Source organism: Epinephelus fuscoguttatus, linkage group LG1 (assembly GCF_011397635.1).
Source record: "Epinephelus fuscoguttatus linkage group LG1, E.fuscoguttatus.final_Chr_v1".
NCBI classification, from domain to species: domain Eukaryota; kingdom Metazoa; phylum Chordata; class Actinopteri; order Perciformes; family Serranidae; genus Epinephelus; species Epinephelus fuscoguttatus.
In genome coordinates, this window is record NC_064752.1 from 6,678,657 (window position 1) to 6,705,044 (window position 26,388).

The following is a 26,388-nucleotide window of genomic DNA, read 5'->3' on the forward strand; positions in this document are numbered from 1 at the left end:
AAACAGGAATTATTAACAAACACAAACTTAAATAAATATATATATATACATACATATATATATTGTAAACTGAACAAGATTATTTACACAAACAAAATATATACAGTCAGGGTGAATGGGGTTATTGCACAAGTTAGATTAAATTATTGCAGTGGGTGAAATAGTCTCAGGGCCACTCAGAGGGAGGAGTTGTACAGTTTGATGGCCACAGGCAGGAATGATTTGGTATGAGTCTCCCACTGAAAGTACTCCTGTGCCTGACCAGCACATGGTGGAGTGGGTGTGAGACATTGTCCAAGATAGTTCGTAGCTTAGACAGCATCCTGATGCAGATCGGCAGATATAAATCATATTTTCTTAAAAGGCTCCAAGTTACATCACCGTGACACTAAACAGACTAATATTACAGACAGTTGATTCTTCAGTCTCAGTCCTCCAAAGAGACTTTGTTCTTCCACATGATCCTTCCAGGAATCATCGCGCGTGTGAGGTGAAACTGTACATTTGAACAGTGGTCATGTGCATTTAAAGGATCAATTGTTAGTGTAAACACGGTGAGCGAGGTCAGCCGAGGTCAGCAGATGAGAAATGAGATCATGGAGGAGGATGCGTCTATTTGTTTGATCAGCACTGTTCCATGTGATCCGAGCAAGGCTGTGTGTGTGTGCGTGTGTGTGTGTGTTTAGTGTGTAGATGCTTTGCAGCTGCTAATTAGCTGAGTGATTAAAAGGACATGATGCGATGGTGAAATAGTTCACACACCAAGACACACTCTGAAATTAATGTGGACAGTTTACAAAGACCGAAGCACATACACCCTCTCACACACACACACACACACACACACACACACACAGATGGCCAATGACGTTAAAGGACATTAATTTGGATGAGTGGCCTCGGTCGGCGGTGTGTGCTGACTGATAGTACACACACACACGCGCACACACACACACACACACACACACACGCACATAAATTGTACTAATATACTTGTGAGGACCCTCAGTGGCCACTATCATTACTTAACCTCTGACCTAAAACCTAATCCATGTTTAAATCTCGACCCAAATCCCAACTCCTACACCTGTTCCCATTTTCTTATCTTTGTAGCCTTGTGTGTTAGAAACGCCAGAAAACACACACACACACACACACACACACACACACACACACAAAGATCAGCCTTGATCCAATGTTTACCGTCCGCTCTGTCTCAAGGCCTCTATCGACGCAATCAAAGTCAGCTCATCGGTCTCTTACGTGTCAAACCAGATTGAAGCGTCACTGAAGGTTAATTTAACTAAAACATCATTGCAGTAGACCTTGAGGAGGCTAAATTTACTCTGCGTATTTATGAACACAAGCTGCTGTGAAAAACATACCAGCCTGGATCCTCCTGACATTTGTATTTCTCTTCTTCTCTTCATTTTCTTCAGCCTCTTTTTATAGCTGCACCGTTGCATCAGATTTACATCATTTCATACACGTATTCATGTAATTTAGCCTCGGGCATTTTATATAATATAGTTCTGTGGGTTTGAACAAACGCAGCTCTGACGGCGCTGAATAAGAGAAGGACCAAAAGGCAAAGACAAAAAAATAAATTAAAGTCTAGTCTTGTTTGTTTCTTGAGGGAGATGTAGAAATGACTGTGTGGTGAAGATACACAATCGGCACACATCTGTTATCCACCAAACATCTGTGTTGGTTCTCATTTCATGAAACCTGACACTTGTTTCATCATGAACTCACCGCTGCAACATCCTGTTTTCTGGCCAATCAAAATGAAGCTCTAAACCCCCCCCCGCCCTTGTTGCACAAAATGCACGACACTACAGTGACTAATATGGTGTCAACTGTGGGTTTTTGAAGGGAACTGATAATGTCATTCATCATTCATTCACATGGGAACAAAGACGGTCTTGTGTTGGGCCCTAATCGAGCCCCAGATGATGTTTTTTAATATAAAAATTTTACATATTATTTTGGAGATTTTACTTTAGGCTGTTATTTACTCTTTATAATTTTATTTATTTGTTTTTAAACAAAAGTTGCACATATTTTGAAGTTTTTTTTTTAGGCCATTTTCTTTTATTCACCTCCTATAATTAAGCAATATCACACGAGAGGGAGCCTGCGGCCTCGTGCCTATGACCGAATCACAGCCGTGACGATGTCACAGTACAACATCACGAGCTCGAGTGTGATATTGCTTTTATACAACAGCTCAACAGTTAAATAAGCAAGGCTGATTAAGAAATGTTGAAAAATGAGGACAAAATAGATAATGTAAGCATTTTATTTGTCTTCCGCCAACAAAAATAGTTCCCTCAGGACTCCGCTGTCACCGTTGTAACGCAGACAGGTGCGCCAGGCACTTACTCTTTATACACATTTATCTGCACGTTTCCATTAATTGTGCAGCCGGTGAAATAAGTCTCTGGTGACTGCATGGTGGACCATCGCTTCACAGGCACAGCCGACTCTGCCTTCTGATCTGACAGTATGTTGCTTTTCTCCAAGTCATTGAGCTCCGCTGATGAAACACTGACAAACCTGGATGTGTGCTCAGATGGATTCAGCTTCTCCTCTCCCTCATCTTCCTCTGATGACCATTCATAGTTCAATTCAAAACTTATTTTAAGAAATAAATCCATATTTTTGGCTGTTTGCTGACCTAACTGACACTGACCGTCAGTTTTGATTTGATTGTTGATTGCAATCAGCTGTGAGGCGGAGTGATACATACACAGTGAAATAACCGTGATGTTGTACTCCAATATCATCACGGTTTTACTGTCTCTCGACCAATCACATTGCAGGGCTGGAACTAACTGTTGTATAAAAAATAAATATACATATATTAAAGATTTTTTTTAGACTTTTAGTTTAATTTGAAAAACAATTAAATATAAAAATTTTAAGTATTTTAAACATTTTTCTTAGTCAAGGCCTTTATTGACTTTTATAAAAATGTTTTAGTTAGTGTAAAAATTATTCATATTTTAATGTTTTTTTTAGTCAAGGCTGTTGTTTACTCTTAAAAATATTTTTTAAATAAAAAATTAAACATATTTCCCACATTTTTGAATTTTTTCTGTGTTTGTTTTTGGTTTTTTTTAGTGAAGGGTATTATTTATTTTTATTGAAATGTTTTAACATAAAGATTATATTTATTTTATACAAGTTTTTTATTCTAAATAAAAAAAAGTGTACATATTTTTGTCTTTTAGATAAGGCCATTTCTTACTTTTATATAAAAAAAATCTTTTAATAAAAATTATACTTTTGTGTTATATTTTTGTCTTTAAAGCATTGTTTGCTTTTATATAATTTTTGTTATTGTATAAACTGCTCAAGTTTTTATTTCAAATGAAACAAAAATTACATATTTTTTTCTTTTAGCTTAGGCCATTTCATCCTTTTTATAAAAATGTTTTTAAAAAATAAAAATTATTCATCTTTAAAAAAAATGTTTTAGTTAAGACCATTATTTACTTTGATATATTTTTTATCATACACGTTTTTCATGTATTAAAGTTTTTTAGTAATGCCATTCTTTACTTTTATAAAAAAAAAAAAACAAGATATAGATATTTCATTTTTTTTTAAATACAAGGTTCTTCTTAACGTTATTTTAAAAAAAAAGTGCATGTTTATATAAAATTGATCATATTTCTGTTAAGGCCATTATTTACTTTTTAAAAAATGTGTCTGTTGCCTTCTCTGCTGCTGCTGCTGCTAGAAAATTACCTGCCACCTTAAAGTCAGTTCACATTGTGACCTTAAGTGCTCTTGGCCGTTTCACTGGACTGTTGACGTCTTCCTGTATCCTCACCGTGACCTCTCTCCTGTCTGCAGGTATTGGTTACGCCTCCATTGTGATCGTGTCCCTGCTGAATATCTACTACATCGTCATCCTGGCCTGGGGTCTCTATTACCTGTTCCAGGTAGGTTTGGGGAAGAAGAACTCTGATGGATGATTATAAATGACTTACACTGCAGAGATACTACAGGACTTTTATCAGGGCAGCGTGACTTCTGATTCTTGACCCTCTATGAGTATTAGGATCAACAAAATGAAAAGTTTATAAGAAATATAGATGAGAATTTCCTGCCAAAGTTAAAAACTACTTAGAGAAAGATAAAGTAGCGCTGGCATCGCTTAGACAAGCAGATCATTCCTGCTTTTTTAAGGGATGTATTGCTCTTTGCAAGCTCTCCTCTGTTTGATAAAACAAATCAAATCCAAAAACATCAGTTTCACATTTACTTTGAGCACAAATATACTTACCCAGTGTTTCAAAGAGTGTATCAGGTCAAAGATGGCTGATCCAGTGTCTCAAATGCCCAGCGCACAGCAGAACAAAGATCAGTGGTGTCATCATCTCTCTTTCATGAAAAATTGAGTGTTTGTGTGTGTATACCTGATATATGTGTAGGTGTGCATACAAGATTCAAATCAGTAAGTTCACAGCTTATCGTACCTCGCTCAAAAAAGTGTATGAGTGTGTCAGGTTAAAAAAAATCTCTGTTGTTCTTCACTCTGCCTACAGAGAGGAGAATAGCAGTCGGTGTTGTTACAAGTCATGATGCTGCATTTGTGAGAGAAGAGAAGTGTAAAGAACAGAGCAAATCAAGCTTCATCAAAATGTGATAGATAGCTTGAAGATGTAAAGTAAAAATAAAAGAGGAGAAAAAATGGAGGTTTGAGTTTTCAACAAGCTTTTAATGTGTTAGAAGTTAAAGGGACAGTTCACCCCCGAGAAGGCAGGAATCCCTACGGCCGATATCTCCAACACTCTGCAACTCACACCAAAACAGTCTGGACTGATAAACAGCACTACAAGTAAGAGGAAAAATATGTATTTTTGGGGTGAACTGTCCCTTTAACTAAACTAGACTAAACCCATGTTATTTTTAAACTTCAGTACAGTATGATTTTTTTTTTCTTGCAAAATCAATGCAAAGAAAAGAGTTCATGTTAATGTCTCAGGCTAAGAACAGGTCTGTCATCTGTTGTACAGCCTCACTGATGTCTTTGAATCTGGTTTAAGGGCGACACATTAACCTAAAAAGCCCTTTGATGGCGGCCCTTAACCCAAAGCAAGCGCCTTTTGAGCCATTACAGACTACGATGAGGGTGGCTGATATTTATGGTACAAAATTTTGGAAGGTGTCAGACTCATCTGCTGATTTTGGTACTGAAAGAAGTATTATTATTTTCTGTGTCAGGACATCTCAGAGTGTATTATTAGGCAGTGACCATCTACCATATACACGAAAAGAGAATCTGTCTTCGCCTGTTCACCCAGTGTGTCCATAAATCAGTGATTTTAAGCAGCTTATGTTGAGTGGAACTACGAGGACACCAATTAGGAAGGAGTATGTCCCAAGTTGTCCTCTAATGCAGCTCCTGATTTTTAATTCCAGTGTTTTCAGCCGGAGCTGCCCTGGGCCAAGTGCAATCAGCCCTGGAACACCCATCGCTGCATCGAGGACACCTACCGCAAGAACAAATCCCTCTGGCTGGCCGCCAACGCCTCCAACTTCACCTCCCCCGTCACCGAGTTTTGGGAGTGAGTTACATAAGAGCACACGTACACGCTCGCTTGCATAAGTGCACAAAATTTTCTCGTCCTGTCATTTAAAAAGTTAAATAAATGTCTGACATTTAATACTAAAAAGAACTTTAATACAGGGACATACACTGAAACATTTGGACAATACTAAAGACGACAGGGTATTTAGGTTTTATATTCTCAAACATTTATCAGGCAGTGTGTTTGGCACCAACACAATCAAATTAGAAATGATAAAATCATCTCTCGTGGACATTACAGTTATTTTGCTGTAAAGTTATTGGTTTGTTTTCTTAGTAACTCACATTAAACATACACTAAAGTTTCCCTGTAGTATTCCCTTTGCTAATATTAGTTCTTTGAATTTCCTCATATGACCGGACCTAAATAAATAGATTGCAGGAGCTCTCAAATCAAAATTGTAACTAGGCTTAAAACTTAAGCTGATTGTTATAAGCTTTTTGCAGTCATGTCATGAAGTGCTGTGACTGTGTTGCACAGATGGACCCACAAGCTGATGGAGCTTTCCTTTTTATGTTGCAGACGTAATGTGTTGGGTATCAGCAATGGTATCGACGACATCGGTCCTATTAAATGGGACCTGGCTCTGTGTTTACTGCTCGTCTGGGTCATCTGCTTCTTCTGCATCTGGAAGGGAGTCAAGTCCACCGGCAAGGTAAATACATGTTTCTGTACTGTCCTGTATTTATTGGTTTTTTTTTAGGTGGATGTGTTTTGCTCTGTTAATCCAGACGAACAAAGTTTTCTTCCTCTTGAACTTGTTGAACTCAAAATCAAGAGCTGACTTGTCCACTTTGATCATTGCTGTATCGTAATGACTGCCGGAAACCATGACAGAATGATGCTCATATGACTTTGTCACTGTGGTCTGAGGAAGACAACAATAGGGGCTATGTTCCAACTCAGTGCAAAAAAATGCAAGTTTTTCCGAAAGCATGGGCGGGCTGAGGGAGCAGGAAATGCCTGTGCATTTTTTCAGTCTAATTAAACAAATATGGAAGTCTCTTTCCCGAGCCCATACATCAAAATTATTTAAAGACAAGACAAAAAAAAAATCTGGGATCACTGGGGTAATTGGCGGCATGGCTGAGCAGCATTCCTGGGGGCCAGGTTGCACTTGCGCTGTCGTGGTTTCTCCCAGAGATGCTGTGCTGTACAGCAGCAGTTCCTCAAACAAATATATCACCTGAGACATAAGCAAGTTAAACAGTAAACAGCAGGAGAATAACACGCTCGTGGGTGCTCTCATCTCGACAAACTATGATGGCGTTCTGTTTTTAAAATCCCAAACGTGCGCTGCCATTTCTTGTCACTTATTGCCTCATGTTCACACTAATGCTAATGTATCTGTAACTGGATGTTGACATGCATCTACATTTGGAAGAAACAGGCTGATAATTTGAGGATTACAGTCCTGTACTACAGTACACATATTTCTCTATTTAATGAGCAACAACAACAACAACAACAACAACAACAAAAACCCGCCTGAGACCAGACGCAGCTCAATCAATCCAAGACTGCTCTTTTTATAGCCTCAACACTATTTATTGATTGGTCTGGCCTGATTTATGCTCTCTGGTTGCTCCAAGTTGTAACTCTGGTAATAAAGTCACTCCTACAAGGCCAAGTGTGGTCGCTGCTTTCCAAATAGCAGATAGTGATACACTGCTATTGATTTAGAGGACAGCCTGTGGTCTGTTGTTGTCCTAATCCAAAAAATAACTTCCAGAGTTCACAAATTCATCAAATGTAATTCCCTGTTATGAAAGCTAGTAGACCAAATGACAAATTAGCATCCATGTCATGGCCAAGGCAAATCATTTTTTATACTCAAAGCTTCAGAAAGAAACTAACCGTAGTTTTCCCTTGTAGAAAAATACAAACTGGAGTTTTTCCATAATGTTGCTTCTCTGTGTTTTGATCTCCCTCAGGTGGTCTACATCACAGCCACGTTCCCGTTTGTCATGCTCATCGTGCTGTTGATTCGTGGTGTGACGCTGCCAGGTGCTTCTGCTGGCATCAAGTTCTACCTGTACCCTGACCTCGCTCGTCTGAAGGACCCAGAGGTAGGTGCCCCTGTGCTGCCTGAGAGAAAACCCTGTGTGCACCACTCTTTGTCGAACAAGTCCAACATCTGCACATAGATGGCCCTGTTTAAACAATCTATAGCTCATGGTCTGAAGTGCCTGATGAAAGTGCATTTAGGGTGTGTCCAACTACACTTTGGTTAATTAAATGGTGAATAATCTAGGTGCAAACTAAGGCGCAAGAAGCGAAGGGGTGGTATTTTGTCCCTCAATTAATCATAGGTGTTTTTGCCTCTCCGAATCCCTTTAAAAACCAGGTGAACCTGCACCTGTAGTCCTAAACTTGACAAAGGAAACAGAACTAAACTTTAGCTTCTGAAATTACTGAGTAGTGCTGCTCCTTGTGCCTAAATCCGCACAGTCTCTCTTAATGGTGAATCAGACAGCAGCTCTGCTCTGATCTCTGCTATGTTCACATTTTAGAGAATGTCAGTAATATTTTCCTCATTAATGATGTATTATTTCACTCACCTGCAACCCATCCGTGCGTCCTTCTGTGAGTGTACGGGCATTGTTAACGTGTCTAAGCGACGCATCTTACTGTCTGAATAATGCGTCCTTTAAGTTAGCGGGAAAATACTCAATGGTCAATGGCGCAGTCGCTTTATGCTGCATCAAGATAGCAGTATGTCAACAATGTGCCTGAACAGACCTCATTATAAGATCTACACGCCCAAGCTTCATAGATGGGCGCAAGTAGATTTGCACCTTGCACAAAGTGGGCTCTGGTTGTGAAAACGATAACTCTCGCGGTCTAAATCTAGCATTGATGGTTGCGCTGCGCCGTTTTGCGCCAACAGAATTAGTGACTTTCTACAGACCATGACTTCCTAAGTCCATATTAGTGTTACCCATGACCTCACCCCCCCCCCCCAAGCTTCTCTATGCAGTACTCATGCCACTGTGCTTCCCCTCATCAGCAGGCCTCAGCCTTTCTGTCCCCACTTTCTCCCCCTACCTGACAGGTATGGATTGACGCCGGCACCCAGATCTTCTTCTCCTATGCCATCTGTTTGGGCGCCATGACGTCCTTGGGGAGCTACAACAAGTACAAATACAACTGCTACAGGTGAGGCATTAGTTTTCAGTGGGGGGGTTAGCGGTAGGGGACAGAGGGGAGTGAAGGGATCCTTGTGTGTTCATTAACAAATCCTCCTCATGACATATGTGTGACATAGGGACTGTTTGCTGCTGGGAGCCCTCAACAGTGGTACCAGTTTTGTGTCTGGCTTCGCAATATTTTCCGTCCTGGGCTTCATGGCACAAGAGCAAGGGGTGGACATTGCTGATGTGGCAGAGTCAGGTACGAGGGTTCTGTAAAGGCGGCAGTGATGGTGGGCGCTGCTTCCTGGTTAACAAATTAAAATAACAGTAATTACAAAGAAAAACAGCAACGAATCCCAAAAGAGAATTCGCCAACATGTTTATTTCGAATTGAATGGCAACTTGGTATTAAATGGATTCCTTGATTAATTACAAATGACGGCATCGGAATATGGAAGTTTCCGCAATCAAACACTACTTGACAAAAGCAGAATGTGAGAAAATATGATCATATTTGATCGGCTTGGTAGCGCATCAGTCGAGTAGAGCAAGTTGGATGGATTAGGACAAAGACAGAGATGTTGGAAATTCAGTTTATGAAGAGAGAGACTTAGAGACATTGAGGGACATGATTTAGACATAGAACTAGCTGTGCGATGATATGCAGTGCATCTTGTGCCAGTTTGCTAGCTTAAACATACTGAGTTTTGGTCCTGATGGGATCCTTTATTGTCTACATGAGACAAATGGACGTCACCATTGCTGTGGTTCCTATTATTTATCCTGTGTTTAGCCAGAAAGGTCTCTTTAAGATACAGGATCTCTTCTTCCAGGGAGTCCTTGAGTGACACATTGGCATTTTTAGCTGTTTTCTACAAGTCTTTTTTTCTCTAGAACTGGCAACTTCATCTTTTTTTAATTTATTTTAAGGCCCACAGCCATGAAATTACTAACTAACTAAATAATTATTGTCTATGGTAAACATTGATTGCTGAACATATCAGGCAAATTAAGAAAAGACTGTATCGCAGTTTTAAAATTGGGGATGCACCGATGAAATTCACCAAGAAATTCTGGGTCTGGTACCCAGAATACCAATGTTATTTATTTATATTTTTTTTGTTTGTTTATTTCGATTCTGTTTTTTTTTTTTATTCACTCTTTGTCATGTATATATCATGACTACCTCTTCAATGTCTATTTTAAAACAGCAACAAATTTCCCCTTTAAGCAGCTGTATTTATTAAAGTTTTTCGTCAAAACATAAAATTAACGTAAGTTGTAATTTACCCTCACCAAAGTCATTTTTCCTGAATAGTGCTTGAACGCCTCGTAACGGATCTCAATAGTTGTATCCGAAATCATTCACTCATTCACTTCTACTAGGGAGTTCTATGTAGAGGATTGTATAGTGAATAGTGAATGATATTGAACACAGCCAGTACGACCTCCATTAGCTGTTATCCGGCTGCTAGCAGCTATCAGCTAACGTTAACTAGCTCTCCTGCACAAATTTGCTGATCATAATGTAGCACTGGGGCATGGTCACATACTGTATGTGCGAATGCAGGAGAGTGACTATCACCTGCCGATCAGATATCCTTTTTGAATGTGGGCAGTTCCTAACGTGACGGACATGGAAAGATAGTTTGCTAGTTAATGTGAGCTAGCTTGCGAACAAATATCGTACATTTTCTATTGTCTTCCGTTCCATGCCTGTCTACCTAGCCAGGCGGCATCTCGCTCATGTGTGCATCTCGTTTGCCGATAGGTAGATGGCAGTCAACAAGACGAATATCTGCCGATACAGACGTTCGGCTGATAGATCGGTGCATCCCTATTTTGAAATGCGTTTTTACGATCACATGTTTTGGAGATGTTTTGGAAAAACTCTCAAGCGACCATAAGTCTCAACATGAACTCAAACTATACCTCTTTCAGTATAAAGTGTTACCTGATGATAAGTTAGAATTACTCCATGAGGCTGCAAATACAACTCTTGTTTTTGCGAGGACACGTTAGCTCAGTTGAAGCTGGAGGTCATGGCTGGTTTTCTGACAGAATCACACAAGGATTCCATTAATGCTTGTTTTTAAATCCCAAAGCAGATACCAGTTACACTCAGAGAAAGGTGTTAGCACACCGACCAAGAACTGAAAGCTGTTTTTCTAGACGGGGCTTGTTTGAAAAAAGTTTGAATCTGCTCTTCTCTGGATTTTACATGCTTCTGTTTTATGTGTAAGACATTAGGCATCTTGTTTGATAGACACAAACTTGAAACCTGTCATTTTTCTTGATTCCAGAACAGTGATGTTTTTAAAGTCAAACACTTTTGTAGAACCAAGGTTTCATCTTTTGCCCCAAGATCATCCACTTTGACAAAAGCAAAATGTAGCTTAGCGTAGTCAATGCTGCCAGCCCAGTCGATACAAATATTGGACAATTCTGTTGCCTCCGATTTACATCCAGTGCCAAACTAAATTTTGCAGAATTATCCAATATCAGTGTTGTGTTTGGCGAGTGGGTTGATGCTTCGCTGGTTGCTAAGAATTGAAGTGTGTATCTGAGGAATTAGAAAGATTAACATTGATCTTAACTGCTAATGAAGACGTTTTTCCAGCCTGGAAAATTGTGTCCATGCGCTGTGAGCCTAAGAGTAGATGAGTTTATTAGTTTATCTGTAAGGGACAAGTACAGAGAAACATTGACAGTAGCAGTGTTCAATGTCCTGTACACATGTTTACAGCTAAAGTTTGGGAACATCACAAGTAAGTCTGCCTTAACTGCAGCTGCTTGATTCTGATGTACAGATGAATGATTGTTTTCAGCATGAGCAGATATGCTGACTGAATACACAGAGAATACAATGTTGTTTTCACAGAGCAAAACAAGCACACATGCTACAGCATGTTGACCTGAGAACTTCAGTCAAGTAATGACTTACCACAGTGTTTAATTTGGATCCTGTTTCATGGGTTACTTGATCAACGTTCTGCTAGCATTTCCCCTCTCAGAGAATGGAAGATGATACTCTTTCGAGTCAACGCGGTGTTTGGTTGGATGCCTTGTCATAATTTGCAACAAAAAACTGAACATACTTATGTATCTTGCTATCAGCAATGCAGTGCTGTTTTGCTGTTATGGCTGCTTCCTTGTTTTCTTAACTTCTGTTTTTACAGTTCCCAACGCAGCATCAACGACAAATTAAGGGGAAAAAAAGCCTTTGCTTTTTATTTGACATCCCTGTTTGCATCTGCTGCTGTTTTGCTGCAACCATTTTGCATTCCTCATAGAGCGGATCATGCTTAATTCAGTCGGGGATGCAAAATGGTGTTGACATACTTCAAAACTAAATTATTTGAGAAAACAAGATACACTTGATTTACCTTTCCGGGCAGCTGAAAGACAAGCAGCTGCTAGAAAAGGTAAATCAAGCATAAGTAGGTTAAATATTTCATATACTTGCTGCAATATTTACAGTCTTTTTGGTAACTTAAAGGGATAGTTCGGAGCTTTTGAAGTAGGGTTGTATGAGGTACTTAACCATAGTCAGTGTGTTACATACAGTAGATGTCAGTTGGCACACCTCAAGTTTGGAGAAGCAAGCAGGAGTACCGCCATGGAAACTAAGCTATGTACTGCTATGGAGGGGTCTGCAAAAAAAAATATTTTAGCCGCCTAAAAAAAAGCAACATCAGCTTGAATACACGCTATATTTTGAATAATTTCACCACATCAATTTGCCGTCAGAGAGGGTTTTCCAACAGGGAACTTCGTCGATCAGTCGTTCTATCGCTCTCTTCAAAGCCAGACTCCATTGAGAAAAACAGTGATTTAAGAAAGCTGAAAGCAGAAGCTTCTGGTCTACCGCTGCCTGGATCAGGTAGTTTGTTTGTGTTATTGTGTGGCTTTGGTGTTTTAAAGGGTTAGTTTTTAATCATCAAAGTCAAACAATAACACAATCAAACTAATTGTTCGAGGCAGCGTTGACCAGCAGTTCCTGTGTTCACTGAGCTTAAATTACTGTTTTTCTCAATGGAGTCTGGTGCCTTTGACGAAAGCATAGGTAGGGGACTAGAACCGTTAACAGGGCTGACTGCAGCAAGATGAAGCACTGAAAATACTCTCAGTATAGTGTTCACTTAAACTGATGATTGTTTTTAGGTTGCTAAAATATGTTTTGCTGCTGCCCAGTCCACAGCGGTACATTGCTTAGCTTCCGTGTCGGCATACCTGTCTGATTCTCCAAACTAGGGGTGTGCCAACCGCCATCTACTGTAGGTAATACTCCGACTTTGGATCGGCACCTTATACAACCCCACTTCAAAAGATCCAAACTGTCTCTCTGACTCCATACAACACATACACTAGTTAGCATTTATTACATACTGCACACACATCCATTGATAGCGTGCTTTACGATTTCTCTTATTACTTATTTCCGCAGAGATGCAGTTACACAATACTCAGAATAATTTAAGTTGCATATTATTCTACATGTTGTTTATTATTGTTCTGTTGTCCTTAATATTATAAGAAAGTTGACCTTGTCATGATATGTGATTGTAAATGCTGTGAAATGATGTCATGTGTTCATTGTATACAGTAAGTGTCATAATAAATGTTCACAAAGAAGTAATCACCAGGTAAGTAAAGGTGTGTATTAGAGATACTCATTCCTTGACTACACCTAGCTATAAGTTAAATACACGACACACACACACACACACACACAGACATCTATTCACAGTATTGTAGCCCAGCTTTGATCATGCATTCGTATCTGGTTTTGCATCTCCGTAGTTTGGGTTTTTCCTTCCCACAGGGAGGCAGATCAGATGAGTTTATCGTGATACTAATGTTGCCTCCCCCCCACCCCTCTCTGTCTGCTCTTACCCCCCGACCCCCCTCCTATGCAGGTCCCGGCCTGGCGTTCATCGCCTACCCCAAGGCTGTAACCATGATGCCTTTTCCTACACTCTGGGCAATCCTCTTCTTCATTATGCTGCTGCTGCTTGGCCTCGACAGTCAGGTTAGCAGGAACATGAACTTTCACACATTTAGGTGTCATAGCAGCAGGAACTTAGACGCTAAGGAAGTGGTTGACACTCATGAACAGCTTTTATCAAGGTGCCCATGAGCTAAACACTCATCAGCTGACTGTAGGAGACAATTTTTTTTTTTTTTTTTTAAATGAACCAAGCGCATTAACATATGAAACCTTCATGCATGAGTTAATTTAGAGATGCAGCTTTCCTTAACGTGACGGGAAATCACAGTAGCACTTTGAAAATGAATCAGGAAATGGAGTATTGTAGCTAACAAGAAAAGTCTTTTAACTTTGTATCACAAAATAAATAGACAAAAAAGTATTCATTATTTTTGTCTGATTTTTGCCTAATTTGTTTTTGATAAATTTGCAGATAAAGGTCTTAAAAAGTCTTAAATTTAGCTTCCTTATACGTGTAGACATCCTGAAACCAAAGAAATAAAAGCTAGTAGTTTGTAAGTGTAAAATGGCAGATGAAGTTGGCAGTGGATCTGAATCCGTCCTTTATATTTTGTGTTTTCAGTTGTCCAAATGTATGTGCTATTCATGTGAATACAAAATCTCAAGAATGCCTTAAACTTGACACAAACGTCCACTTGGACACAGATGAACTGATCCGAACTTTGTAGTCAAAGGTTACCATGACCTCTCAAAACGTGTTTTTTGCCATAACTCGAGAATTCATACGCTAATTATGACAAAATTTCACCCAAATGTCTAACAGGATAAAATGATGAATGGAGGACATTTTATTTCCAAAAGGTCAACACCACTGTGACATCATAATGTTTTCTGGCCATAAACCTCTGGGGCCGAAAAATGAGGCCCAAAACTGCATTTCCTTAAATGGCCACTAGGGGCTGGTTCCAGAAGCGAGTCAATCCTGACGACCCCCGTGTTAAAATGCCCAACTTTACAGCAGAAATAAACATGTTTACGAACTGGTACAACAAAAAGTTTCGGTCTCAATAGGTTATTTCAACATTCGTGACAACTGCACAGGGGGTGAATTTTTATATAATTCACCTGTTTACATTTTATTAAGGCTCAAAGTCACAAATATCTAAGGAAAGGGCTGCTTGAGTGACAGGCTGTCTGCAAGATGTCACTAAAGTCTGTAAGTCAGACCCACCCCTCACTCATCCACAACCTATTGTTTAAATATGGTCACTTCTGGCTTCATAAAGCCAAGGTGGCGATGGCCAAAATGCCCAACTGGAGGCTTCAAAACAGCAGTCCACATAACAGAAAGGAAGACATTTTGTCAGATACTGAATTGGTGACACGAATTTTGAGTGTCCATCTTGAAACTGTGCTGATTTTAGAGATCATCTGTGCTGCCAGGTTGAAGATGTGTGTAAAGCATCCGTGTTTTATGATATGTAGCATCTTTGCAATAACATCCATATTCGTAGGAGACATGGATGTTAACTGCAACGTGACCAGTTGGTGGAGAGATACACTGTATAATTTTCTAACACTCCTTTGTCTCTGTCCCGCTGCAGTTTGTGGAGGTGGAAGGGCAGATCACATCACTGGTGGATCTGTATCCGTCCTTCCTACGGAAGGGTTACCGCAGAGAGATCTTCATCGCTATCATCTGCTGCATCAGCTACCTGCTTGGACTCACCATGGTTACCAAGGTAACAACACCATGAAAGGAAAAACAGACACAGAAAAAGCACCAGCACCGGTGATCGTGACCGAAACATGGGAACAGTGTAGAAAATAATCAGCCCAGATGGTTTCAGTGCTCTGAACCTCAAAACAACAGTACTAGTACGTCATAGTCGAGGAAAGCGCTGCATCTGGATAAACTAGTCTCTCATTATTACCGTATCCATTCAGTATAAACATCCACAAAGCATCTATTGATAATTGCATATATATTTATATATACACAATGGCTGCTGACCTCATTTCAGGCTCGAGCCCACAGCTCAATACACCAGGAACAACAGCGTTCATATACAGCTATTAGTGTCGGTCCCTGGGGAGATGACAGGAGGCTATTTATACTGTCAAGTCATGAGAACTTCCCTTCCCTCTGGTATTTATAGATACAGTAGACCTGAGTTAGCTTTTCCAAATCTTTTCTTTCCTGCTCCTTCTCTCCCATTTCTGTTGTCTGTGTTTCTCATCACGTCCCGTCATTCACCTCTGCTCTTTCTCTATAAATCTTCTGTCTCATTCTCTCCTATTTTCAGAGCTGTTTTTGTCTCTCTGCACCACCCATTTTAGTCAAAGCATACAGTTTGAAAACGAGGCGCGGCTCCAACTAGAAAACGATGTTTTGATGCATTGGATGTGCTGAATGTGCATATTAAGGCAGTACAGGAGGAGGTGCACATTAATAATCCTCCAGGACTGTAACATGCTCATGTTTAACCCAAACAATGTGTCATGTGACTGCAGTTGCTTCACATCCAGGTCGGAACACCTTCAACCGCACCAGAGTCGTTTGCAACTGAACCAAGACCACCTTCTCAAGAAGGTCTTGGTCCGGTTGTTTTGGTGCACACCTGAGTGTGATTGCTGTGTTCACACCTGTTCAAATGAACCGCACTGAGGGGGCAAACAATCTAGAGTCCGATTGAACCGAACCAAACAGGGCAGGTGTGAAAGCACCCTAAATCAAAAAGCCAACATTTCCTCCCTCTTGAATTATACGGACATTGTGATGTAACATCCTCCCAATACTCATCCTGTCCCAATAGACCCTTCTCTCAGTGGACATTTTGACTTGCCAAACACAAGTGAAACTCTCAGAATGTCCCAGGGCTCTGGTATTGTGCGCTGGCTCACTGAGGCTCAGCAGGACACTTTCTCACAATAGAACCAACTGCCTCGTCATTCCTTACGCATGAGCTTTTCATGACGAGTCATAGCAGAGCACAGTCAGCTGTGAGAAGGGTCTATTGAGCCTTCTCACAGGTTTAACCATGACCTTTAGTGAAAGCATGATCAGGTCAATAAGGGGAGTGTATTTCTACACCAGAATCCAGAGCCAAAAGGCCTAGTGCATCAGTTATCTTCCAGTGGCGTCGTATTTGATTTGGCCCGTTCATCTTCTGTAAGAGACGTCTACAAGACAGAGACTGCCAACATTGTGTCACATCTGTCACCTCTGTGATTGGGCAAGTTTGTGTTGACAAATGTTACCTTGAAATATAGCCAAACTCCATTACACCAAGACAAAGTGACTCAGAGTGACACAGTGTGATGTAGCGTCACTCCTCCAAGTTTATTCAGAATTAGACACGTTTTCCTGGATTCATTGCACAGAGCAGGTTGTTTACATGCCAAAGTGTTTTACAGCACAACATAAATACCAGATAACTATCTTGACTCTAACTGCTTTGTTACACAAAGTGATTAGCATGACGAGCTTCTGTGTAAAATCGCTCATTTCCCCTGAGCGACAGACCTTTTTCAAGTGAAAAGAAAAGTTGTTGAAAGACTAGAACAAGTGAAAGTGCAGAAAGTGACAGTTTCAGCAAATATAACAAGTTATTTTTATAAAAGTTACCAGCTTCAGCTTTAATCTCACACTCCCCTCCTCTCCTTTCCGTCAAGACAATCATACTTTCACCTCCTATCATCACTCTTTTCTCCATCCGTCCTCTTCCTCTCGTTCCTCTCACACAATATTCAACCTTCTCACTGTCATTCTATTTTCTGCCCCGCCTGCCTCCCTCTCTCTCTCTCTCTCTCTCTCTCTCTGCTGTTCCCATGATGACATCTTTTTATGGCTGCGGTGGCCTCGTTCAAGTTTAGGATTCCCATGATTGTTAAAACAGTTTTCACACTGTACACACACACACTTGTGTGCACGCACAGGCCTGTACGCACACACTCGGACACAGTGGCAGTGTCACGTGTGGACGGCTGCTCACGTTTAGTTGTGTTAAGTCTTTAAATATCTCCAAACTTTATGTTTTAATGATCATTTATTAAGAATTACTTGTTTAATTTACAAGCCCTTTAGTGAGTGAAGGTCAGTATACAGAGGGAGGCAAAACTAAAACTGTATTCACTGAAAGACACGAGAATAGACCTTGCACAGGTTTTCTATTTAAAGTGAGATGAAAGTAAGAAAATATTGTCTGATATGCACCTGGAAAAACTCTGATTTTAAAACCTGTGTGTCTGTCTGTCTGTCTGTCTGTCCGCAGGGTGGCATGTATGTTTTCCAGCTGTTTGATTACTATGCAGCTAGCGGTGTGTGCCTTCTGTGGGTGGCATTCTTTGAATGTATAGCTGTTGCCTGGGTTTATGGTGAGTACCGTCCATCGATCTATAACAAAATACTGTGACCCTGTAGGATGCATACTTAATAAATGACTGGCTGACTTTAGCACACAGGAAATTTATGCCTCTCATGTATTGTCTCGTAATGTCTGTGTACAACGAATGTGATGTTCGATTGTCTTTGCACTCTCTCAAAGAGCATCCTCTTCGGGCTAGATAACTGTATCACAGCACAGTCCATTTTTAAAAAGCAAATCCATCTTACCAGGCCACACAACAGTTACTGGGATGCAACTGCAAATACGCAAAGGTTTTTGTACATTTAGAATCATATACTTTTACCTGCAAAAGCAACACAGTCGCCAGAGAAATTGTTGGCATTGTATGTTCAATGTGTGATTAGGTTTAGGCATAAAAAATACTTGATTATGGTTTGGAAAAGAACATGTTTTGGCTTAATATACCCAGTTATGGTGGCACAATCTCTGCTGGAAACATTGATGTCTCTGTAAAAAACATCTACGTTTCGTTGCACCATTCCCGGTGGAAACACAGTGACGGGTCTCTAAGAAACTTCCACACTTGGTGGCTTAAAAGTCGCTGCAAACGCTGCAGTGACTCACTAAACAACAACTGGTTTTGTTTTTGTTGGTGTGAAACAGCGGCCCGCAGCTTGGCAAGCGCCCTCCACCTCCCAGTAACAAAGTCAGCTTGTATACTACATCTCTTAGAAACGTTTAAATAGTTTGTAGAAACTTACAATGCCAGCATTTTCTTTGACAAACTAGGCTGTGCAATTTTTTTGTTGTCTTTTGTTGACGCAGTTAAAGTCTGGGATCACTTTTGGAACCTTACAGCAAAAGTACCTCTAAGACTTGACAAATCAGGTCATAGCTGAAAATCATCCATGCACGAAGCAGCCACGATTGGAAATATGATTAATGGTTACTCTCTGTGCCTTTGGTTGGTTGACTTTCCAAATTGCTCTTTATTTTCTGTCTATTTCTATATCTCTGGGGTTTTTTCTCCAGTTTTTTAAGGTTTTATCTCCCTCTTCGTTGTGTCATTTTTATGTAAAGCACCTTGAATTGCGTCTGTGTTCACAATGCGTTGCATAAATAATTTTAGTTTGCTTATTAGTTGTTGTGAAATAAGAAGTCCTGGTGCATTCTGTTCCTGAGTAAGAGGTGACTTGCATAAAATAATCACGAGGTGTTTACTGTCTCACAGGTGTTGATAATTTCTACGATGCACTTGAGGACATGCTTGGCTACAGACCAAATCCCTGGATGAAATGGAGCTGGACTATTATCACTCCTGTACTGTGCATGGTAAGAACCTGCGGTAAACCATCATCGTCATTAGTGAGGTTCAGTTTACAGATGATGAGCCGAGACAAGAGTTTGACTTCATCTTCCTCTTTTTATGACAGCAATTTTTCCACTTCCTGAAATTTGTACTGGGCTGCATACAGCCCCTACAACATGCACTAAAATGTTTTAATAGACAGAAATGATGGATACGCTGAACAGCCTGTTGTGTTACACAGCCACACTGCCTTTCAGTACGCCTGGTTTCAGTACAGTTCAATTTAAAGGGGCTTTATTAGCAAGGAAAACAGACGTTTACTTTGCCAAAGCAAGTGTGAAATCCACCAAACAAGAGAAGACATAGCACAAAGCCTGCCCATTGTGTCAATGCTCATGTCTCTTAAAAAGACATATATATATATATATATATATATATAAGCCCTGTGAAGGTGAAAACTAAAATGAATGATGATCAATTACACCCGTTGTCGTCACCATGTAAGATTGTGTATCAGACTATAGACTGTGTAAAATAATAAAATAATGGATGTACCCACTCTGACGTGGCCTGATGTTTGTGGACCCCTGTTTTTAAGCCTCAAGTTAAGCATTTTGGTCATCGCCATCTTGGATTTTTTTAGCTAGAAGTGACCATATTTGGACAAGACAGGTTAGCTAACCCTAATACTAGCTGCTAGCTTGGTTAGCACGGTGCATATACAGCTATGGTTAACTATGATAATGCTAATGCTAATTTTTGCTAGTGAAAAAACAGGCTTAAAATCATGAAGACAAAATGTACTTAATGGAAAAACTGAACATCAGACTTCTTAGAGGGTCTTTTCAGTCCAACCAAACACTGAACAAGATTTTTTAGGTGACTAAAACGTGACAATTAACTTTCATAAATTGAAAACGCACTGAAATAGTGACAACTACAGCTAGGCCTATACCCTGGGGTTATGCCATGGTTACTTTACCTAACCAACGTTGTTGTCTTGGCAGCAACTTATCAACATACGTCACCTGCGTGCCAATCAAAGCAGCCATTGTACTGATTGTTTTTGTTGTTTTGTTGTTTACTGATTGTTGTTGTTTTTGTTTTGGTTTTTTTTCTGTAAAGTTGGGCATTTTAACCAAACGCCAACCTCATGCAGTTCCTCTAATGGCCACTTGAGGCTGCTTGAGTCAATCCCCATAGACCCCCATGTTAAAGTTTCCAACTTTACAGCAGAAAATAACAATGTATGGTCTGGCATATAAAATGGTTTTGGTCTCTATAGCTAATTTCAGTGGTACGGGAGGATGAAGTTTTATATAACTCACCTATCTACATTTTAATTAGGCTTTACTAGGCGCCACCACTATGTCTCTACGTCTGTTATTTTATACAGTCAATGATTTCAACATGAGAGGGTCTGCGGGGATTTACTCGCTTTTGGAGCCAGCCTCAAGTGGCCATTCGAGGAACTGCAGTTTTTCGCACTTTTGCGTTGGCTCCACTTTTCAGCCGCTTGGTTTATACACACCAAACAAAGCTTTTGTAAAGTATAATTGGCATGCATTGAATTTAGGTTGAATCTGAATGACCAGATAAAAAAAACGTAAAACTGTCCCTTTAATGGCTGATTGTCCCTTTTCATCCTCTCCAGGGCTGCTTTATCTTCTCCTTGGTCAAATACAAGCCATTGACGTACAACAAGGTCTACGAATATCCTGATTGGGCCATCGGAATAGGTTGGACTCTGGCCTTGACCTCCATGATCTGCATCCCCATGGTGGTTGTCATCAAGATCATCCGATCTGATGGGCCGCTCATCGAGGTGGGTGGAGGAGCCATCTGGAGGCTACGCAGCTGTCACATTGTTTAGTTTGTGTTTACGTTAACTGACAGGCTAAAAATTATTGATTCACCTCTTCAAATGCAGATTTTGTCGGTTTTAGTACATTTTTATCTAATTTTTTTATCCCATCTCCCCTCTTCATTGTTGCTCGCACCATTTCTCTCTTCCACTTAATTTCTTTCCATCATTTCTTCTGTGGTATTCCACCTCTCCTTTAACCTGCCCTTCTCTCACACTTCTTCATCCCATCCTTCCTTCCTTCCTTCCTGCAGAGGATTAAAGCGGTGGCAGCCCCGGTTCGCGGTGGGGCCAGCTCCCGTCCCGCAGACCACCGTGGCCTCAAGGAGCTGACCTACCCTCTGGACCCCAATGGGAACAAGGGCCTGCTGATGAAGGCCCCCACCCACACCATCGTAGAGACCATGATGTAAAGGACTGAGGGGGAGGCTCTCCATGAGATCGCTCTCCTCTCCTCTCCTCTCCTGTCCTCTAAGATGCTTCTAAAGCTAGCTAGTTTTCTGTCTATCTGTCTATCTGTCTGTCTGGTGGACTGATAAGGGTTTTAAGGAAAAAAAAAAAAAAAGAGTTCCCGTTTCAAATCTTGTTGGAATACTTTGGAAGTAGTTTGCTCTTGGTGGTTTTTCGTAAGAGGGTAGCAATCACATTTCAAATCTATTTCTGAATTACTCACAATTACTGGTGCTGGTCCTTTTTATTCCTATTTGTAATATCCATGTGACTACATGTCCCACTGTTGTCTTGTTTAAAGGCAGAGTGGCAGATTAGCACCGGCGTCTCGTCACACGCTGGTGGATTTATGTTTGTTCCAGCTTTTGCAGAAAACCAGCCATTGTTCTAAAAAAAGGAAGAAAGTGGTTTTTGAGTCTTGGAATCAAACAGTGTTTTGTAGCCACAGTGTGAAAAAAAAACGTTTCCTGCATTGATCACAGATCACCAAAAGCAGTTTTTAAGCTGTTCTTTGAATATTTAACAGCTCTTTTTTTCTGTGATTCAGTGGACAGGGTGACCTAATCGCAAGACATGTGCCATAGGGTTCGACTTTCGCTTATTCTGTTCAGCTGTGTTCAGAAGAGGCCCAGTTGAGATGAGGCAGAATATCGAGGCACTAGAGGTACATTATTAATTGAAAACACACGTGTACCCATGTCAGAATTAGAGATAGAGATATAAAGCCACATATCCCGCTTCAGTAATAAGAAATTCTGATCGGAAACATTGTGATGTAATTTCAGCTGCACAAGGCGAACTTTATCGAGAGAAATATGACCTAAACCAAAATCTTAAAATGTGACTGTCAAAAGCCCCGTTTCCACCAAACACTTGCGGTATGGCACCTTTGGAACCAGAAGTAACCCTTCAGACAGGGTACCTAGACTCTAGTGTTTCCACCACAATAAGGAACTCTTATGTCGGCGGGCTCACTGCTCCGTCCAGCACTCACTGTATTTTCTTCCTTTATCAGCCTGCACCTCGCTTACCGTCCGCAGAACGAGGCTGCACACCGACATTTTCTTAACAAGAGTCTCTCTCCATGGGATATTTAAAAAAGTGGGGTTGTGTATTTAGTCCTTCTCAGGCAAGCTCAGGGGTTAAGTGTTGCTGTAGCCCTCAAGAACGACGCTCTGCCACTTTTTTTTTCTCCGAGTGAGGATTGGGATATAACCTGTTCCAGTCGAAATCAGTATATATTTAAACGCTTGGAGTTCCACATTACTAAAAGTGTATGTCATGTAGTCATTGAAATTTAAGGTGTGCTGATAGATTGAGTGACATTAGAAGTTAACGTTCCACCTTAAAAGTTGCCGGCAGTCGGCCCAGTGAATGAAGTTATTTTTCTGACCGTCCTCTACTGACCAATCAGACTGCAGTGTTCACAGCTCCATCTTTTAGTACCAGATCTGTGTGCTAGGTACCCCAACAGAGGGGGGACCAAACATGGAGACGGTACAGAACGGTTCCACTGGTACCATCCACAACTTTTTGCATCGGAAAAAGAGCGCACAGAACTGAACTGTAACCGACTGCTCGGTGGAAACGGGGCTAAAGGGAAAATCTCCCAGTTCCCACACATGTTGCATTCATATTCTCGCTTGGAGCTAATCAGCAGCCTGGTGCAGCTAACAAGAAAAAGAAATGTAGAATTGACACAGCCATGACAGCCGGTGGCCCCTTATCAAACCAGGATCCCGGTTCTGAAATGCACCTTAGCACAAATATCCCCATCCTCCATAGCCATAAACTATGGGTCAGAGAGAAAACTAGCACTGAGACGGTGTCGGGGAAACCCGCTCCTGCACAAAGACACAGGTATCTGAAAGGATTTGAAGTGTGGAGGTTGAACCCTTGAGTGTGTTGTCTGTGGCGTACTGTACAGTAGTAGCTAATCAGTCTATCTATATCTATCTCTCTATCTATCTTTCTCTGTCCTAGACCAGTTTACAGTACATTAGTGACTGCACTAGGCACTCTTGGCTTACAATTTTGGATTGGATTTATTTTATTTTCCACAGAGGAAGTTACATTATTATTAGTTTTTCCTCTGTCAATGTTTAGATTTTTTTTATTAAGACTATAATGTTATTGATATTCACTATTGATGATAATTGCTGTAGTTTTACATAGAAGAAGGAACACTTTGTTCATCGGGTGAAAATACTAAGCTATTATACAAATCATACATTTACAGTGGCAGCCATTGTAGTAATAGTCCTCATCCTTCATTTCGCCAGCGTTGGTCCTGCCAGCAGTTCTGTCTGTGCATCAAACAAACTGATTTTTCCCAGATATTTTCTCTTTGGGGTCGAGCATTCAGCGAGCAGTTCAACGTACAGTTAAAAAAACCATGGGAATTCTACAATGGCTCCATCTGTAAGATCGTAGGCGATGGGGGTTTATAGCTTTTTCCTCTTCTGTAAATACCAGGGGACAGTATTTAATTTGGATAGATTCAGCCAGACAGGGCACAGCAGCCAATGGTTAAACAACATGTCACTAACTCAATGACTCAAAGCAACTAACAAATCAGCCAGCGTCAGACTGTCGACTCGTCTGAGTGTCAAACTCTTTTCCAGACACTGTGAAATGTGGCAGCTGGCTGCAGACAAATCAGAGCCAGTGAATGAAGTTTGGTCACGTTTTGTTTTTTTCCACAGTCACCATGAGAGCTGGGAAGCTTCATTTCAAACCAAAACGGCTCTAAAAAGCAATCAAAAGGTGCAAGTTTTAGAATTTGTACATGTTGCAGATTCTATTTTCTGCAACTTAGAGGGTGTCATTACATGAATATGTTTTGTGGCACAGCAACAGTAAATAAAATATAAATAATTCTATGAAAACTTGAAATGTCAGGACTTTAAAGGAAAACTTCACCTGCAAAATGACCATATGTTAATTATTCACTGCATGTTAACTCGAACTTGTGAAGAATAGTTTGTTTTTCTTGCATGCCTCTGTGGCGAACGGAGAATCCAAAAAAGGCAAACATTATTCATGAATTGAAAAAACTCTCACACAACTTCTGCAGTGTCATCCCATATTCAAGTTACATTATTGTCCCCAGGGAATTTTTTTCTTGGATATAAAAGCTGCCACAAAAAATTCATAATGCAGAAACCGACAAAGTACCGCAGGGTTTCCTACACATTCATTTATTTGGGTTCACCCGCCATGATCAAAACATCTGCCACCACAAATAGGTTTTTTCTTTTGGGGGAAGAACGATCACCAGAGCGCTGTGGGAATATACATTTTTATTTATATAGATTTATCTAGATTTTTCCCACATGGAAATTCTGACCAGTCAAGAGCAACTGTCTTGTGCAGGCTTTTGATCTGGTTTGCTTGTAAGTGCTGCCATGAGAATACAAACCACCTCTAGGCAATTATGCAACCTTGTAAGAAAATTAGTTGCTGATTCAGACCAAAGGAGACAACTCTAGGTCTGAAAGCAGCCTAAATGAAAAGGAAAAGTTCGCCTTTTTGGATTCTCCGTTCACTGTGGAGGCATGCAAGATAAACTAAGTTTTTTCATGAATTCTGCGTGCGTATTTGATATACAAATAGTCATTTTGTAGGTGAAGTATTCCTTTAAAATGCTGCCTGGAATTTAACTTAATGCTAACTGAAAACCAAAAATGAATAGAGCAGTAAACTAATATTCTAATTAACGAAAGCTGTGAAATTGGACACTGTAAGTAAATCAGAAGTTTCCGACACCCCTAAAACCTGCACTTAACATATGCTTACACAGTTAGAGCCTCAACGTCAGTCTTTATAAGGCCATAATAATGTCGATGTGAGCCGTTAACAACTGAAAGCAGACTATCTGAGAAGTATGACATTCACAACATTCACTTTAACATGTCTGTGTAACAATGAGTTTCCCATGTGTAAGTGTCACCAGGGACCATCCACTCAGGACCTTCTCTGTAGTGCTTTTATCTACTGTATAGCTGCATTAACCCAGCGTCCAAAAAATTAACTGTGGGTGACTGAGAGCTAACATTCAACGGTAGCAATCGAAAATTGATGTTTTTGTCCAGCGTGAAAGGCCACTGGATCGGTTCTCTGCCACACAGGATGGAAAAATCAGAGTCAAAGAGAGTTTTTATTGCACCTTATTTGTATAATTTGGACTTCATATCAGACGATGAGGCCAAAAGAAAAACACTGCCATCTTTTTATTCAGGGTCCTAAAGTTGAAAAAAAAAAAAAAAAAAAATCAACTAAAAATCTGAATACTGTCAAAACTCTTGAAGTGCTTCTGTTCACCAACAAGCAAATTAAAACTGATCAAAATGTTCTTACACAGCACACATGTGTTGCAGGAATTTGACCAACAGCGTCACGTCCGATGTGATCGTGAGACCAGGGCCTCATTTCGTGTGTCATCGAAGCTTATTTTTACTTAATTTCTTTAAATAGAATAAAGTAGTTCATATCATTAAAAGGGATTTGTGAAACCAAATCCGCAGCAGACATCTATTTTCATACAGTAACAAACTTTTCCTATATAAGTCGTGTTTGTACAGCTAAGCTCCCATTCCAGCCCTCCCATTTTAATACTGATACAAAGCTTCGTTTTAATCTTAAACTTTTGTACAGATCTGGTTCTCGATTCCTGGGAAAGATCTTTGCACCAAGGAGAAGAAAAATGATGCTGAAAGGAAAGAT

General features: G+C 40.3%; 1 protein-coding gene across 1 annotated transcript in view; it reads left to right on the plus strand.

Annotated features, from left to right (window-relative positions):
- Positions 1-25,947, plus strand: part of LOC125902564 (sodium- and chloride-dependent taurine transporter-like) — a 44,726-nt gene extending 18,779 nt beyond the window's left edge. Inside the window, exons 4-15 of the mRNA XM_049599059.1 lie at positions 3,865-3,953; positions 5,437-5,582; positions 6,129-6,261; positions 7,541-7,675; positions 8,662-8,765; positions 8,875-8,999; positions 13,660-13,772; positions 15,296-15,433; positions 17,966-18,068; positions 19,272-19,372; positions 21,004-21,174; positions 21,468-25,947. Of these exons, the coding sequence (XP_049455016.1) occupies positions 3,865-3,953; positions 5,437-5,582; positions 6,129-6,261; positions 7,541-7,675; positions 8,662-8,765; positions 8,875-8,999; positions 13,660-13,772; positions 15,296-15,433; positions 17,966-18,068; positions 19,272-19,372; positions 21,004-21,174; positions 21,468-21,626 (1,517 nt within the window). The 3' untranslated portion in view covers positions 21,627-25,947. The remainder of the gene's footprint in view (positions 1-3,864; positions 3,954-5,436; positions 5,583-6,128; positions 6,262-7,540; positions 7,676-8,661; positions 8,766-8,874; positions 9,000-13,659; positions 13,773-15,295; positions 15,434-17,965; positions 18,069-19,271; positions 19,373-21,003; positions 21,175-21,467) is intronic.
- The last annotated feature ends 441 nt before the right edge of the window (positions 25,948-26,388 follow it).